General features: G+C 65.5%; 1 protein-coding gene across 1 annotated transcript; it reads left to right on the top strand.

Moving 5' to 3' along the window:
• Positions 1 to 12: 12 nt before the first annotated feature.
• MNEG_14830 (hypothetical protein) lies at positions 13 to 339 on the top strand (the record flags this gene model as incomplete). Its single annotated transcript, XM_014036700.1, has 1 exon — positions 13 to 339. A coding segment is annotated over one exon (327 nt), but the record flags the coding sequence as incomplete, so codon positions are not given.
• Between the last annotated feature and the right edge of the window lie 1,243 nt (positions 340 to 1,582).

Raw genomic sequence — 1,582 nt, 5'->3', positions numbered from 1 at the left:
CCGCCAGGCAAGGACCCCGCGCCGTACGACTACTTCCCCTTCTTCTACAGCCGCATCTTCGGTCTCTCCTGGGTATTCCACGGCCTGGCACCCCCAGGCTCCAAGGTCGTGCCCTTTGGACTTCCGGCCGCCCTCGAGGCCGCCCCCAAGGGCGAGGCCGCCAAGTTCGGCGCCTACTGGGTCGACGCCGAAGGCCGCGTGGCGGGCGTGTTCCTGGAGTCGGGGTCCAATGATGAGAACGCGGCGGCCAAGGCGGTCGCGAAGGCGCGGGTCGCGGCGCCGGGGGACCTGGGGGAGCAGGGGGCGGGGTTCCTGCTGGCTGCGGCTGCGAAGCTCTAGGGGGTTTTGTGGTTTTGGGGACCCCAAGAGGCTTTGATGCGCCCGCAGCCTGGCGCGTCTCGAACAGGCGCAGCAGGGGCGCGTGCGGCGCTCTGTCTGGGCATTGGCAGGCGGCCGTACGCGGTCCCGTCCGCGATGGCGTGGGTGTGTCGCCGTTCCTGATGGCCTGAAGCCGTGCGCCCCGATGCCGCCGTGGGTCATTCCTGCCGTAGTGTTGTTTGACCGAGTCAACGGTCTGACAGGGCGCGCACCCTGCCATCGCCCTTTTGCGAGATCCGCATCACATGCATGCAGTGATGGCCGGTTTTTGTGGGTTCAGGGGTTTGCAACTCCCGATTGATGCTGTAAACGAGTTCTGCCCACGTGTGACCACCAACCAGCATGCAGCAGGAGGAGATGCCCCCCAAAACAGTCACACGTCACAGCACCTTATGTTTGCCTTTGCGGACACGCAGCACCCGACCCATGACCTTGACAACGCCCTAACACCTTCGCCATGCACCCCGTCATGGGCGCATGCATCCTGAGCCCAGGCTGACGAGCCGGCCAGCTCCTCGCCCCTTCCACCCCAGATAGGGAAGAAAATGGTCGGGCTGGCCGACACCTCGCTGGGCCGCTGCAACACGCGCCGCCCCAAGTGCGCCAGAGCGGGGGGCGGCACTAGTTGCAGATCCACCTGGCGCTGCCCCGCGAGCAGCACCCACCCAGCAGTGTCAACCATGAAGCGAGGGGACAACCCGGACTGCAGGTCCTCCCTCGACCCCCACAACAGACAATCGTCGCCCAAAGCGCGAGGCGGCTCTGCGCAATGAGCGTCCACAGCAACCAGCCCCCTTTCCGTGGCCGCGCTCCCCCGACATATAATGAGCTTCCCACCAGCTTGGCGCGTCCCCGCCCCCCTTGTCACCCAGCGACGCATGCACCTCACGTCAACGTCACTGCACTTGCGATCCGCCGCCCACCCCTCCCGCCCCGCGATGCTACTGCGTTGTGTGCCGCTGCGCCTGCACTGTGCTCTGCAGAGCTGCTGCCGGCATTGGCTGCTGTGGTGCGCCTCAGCAGGGCTTCCCCCCAAACCTGTGGGTCTGAGCTCGTCAAAGCCTGATATTTTGTCTGAGCACGGCTCGAATCTACTTTACAAGCTTTCAAGAAGATCAAGAGGCAGTGTATGCATGCCAAACAAGCAACGGCGGGCGCTCGGGGCAGCCGCGCAACGCCTGGCTGCGGGCCCCGCTTGCTCAAG

Source organism: Monoraphidium neglectum (assembly GCF_000611645.1).
Source record: "Monoraphidium neglectum strain SAG 48.87 unplaced genomic scaffold scaffold04799, whole genome shotgun sequence".
In the NCBI taxonomy this organism is placed as follows: domain Eukaryota; kingdom Viridiplantae; phylum Chlorophyta; class Chlorophyceae; order Sphaeropleales; family Selenastraceae; genus Monoraphidium; species Monoraphidium neglectum.
The sequence above is the reverse complement of the archived record's forward strand: the minus strand, read 5'-3'. Positions and strand labels throughout refer to the sequence as shown.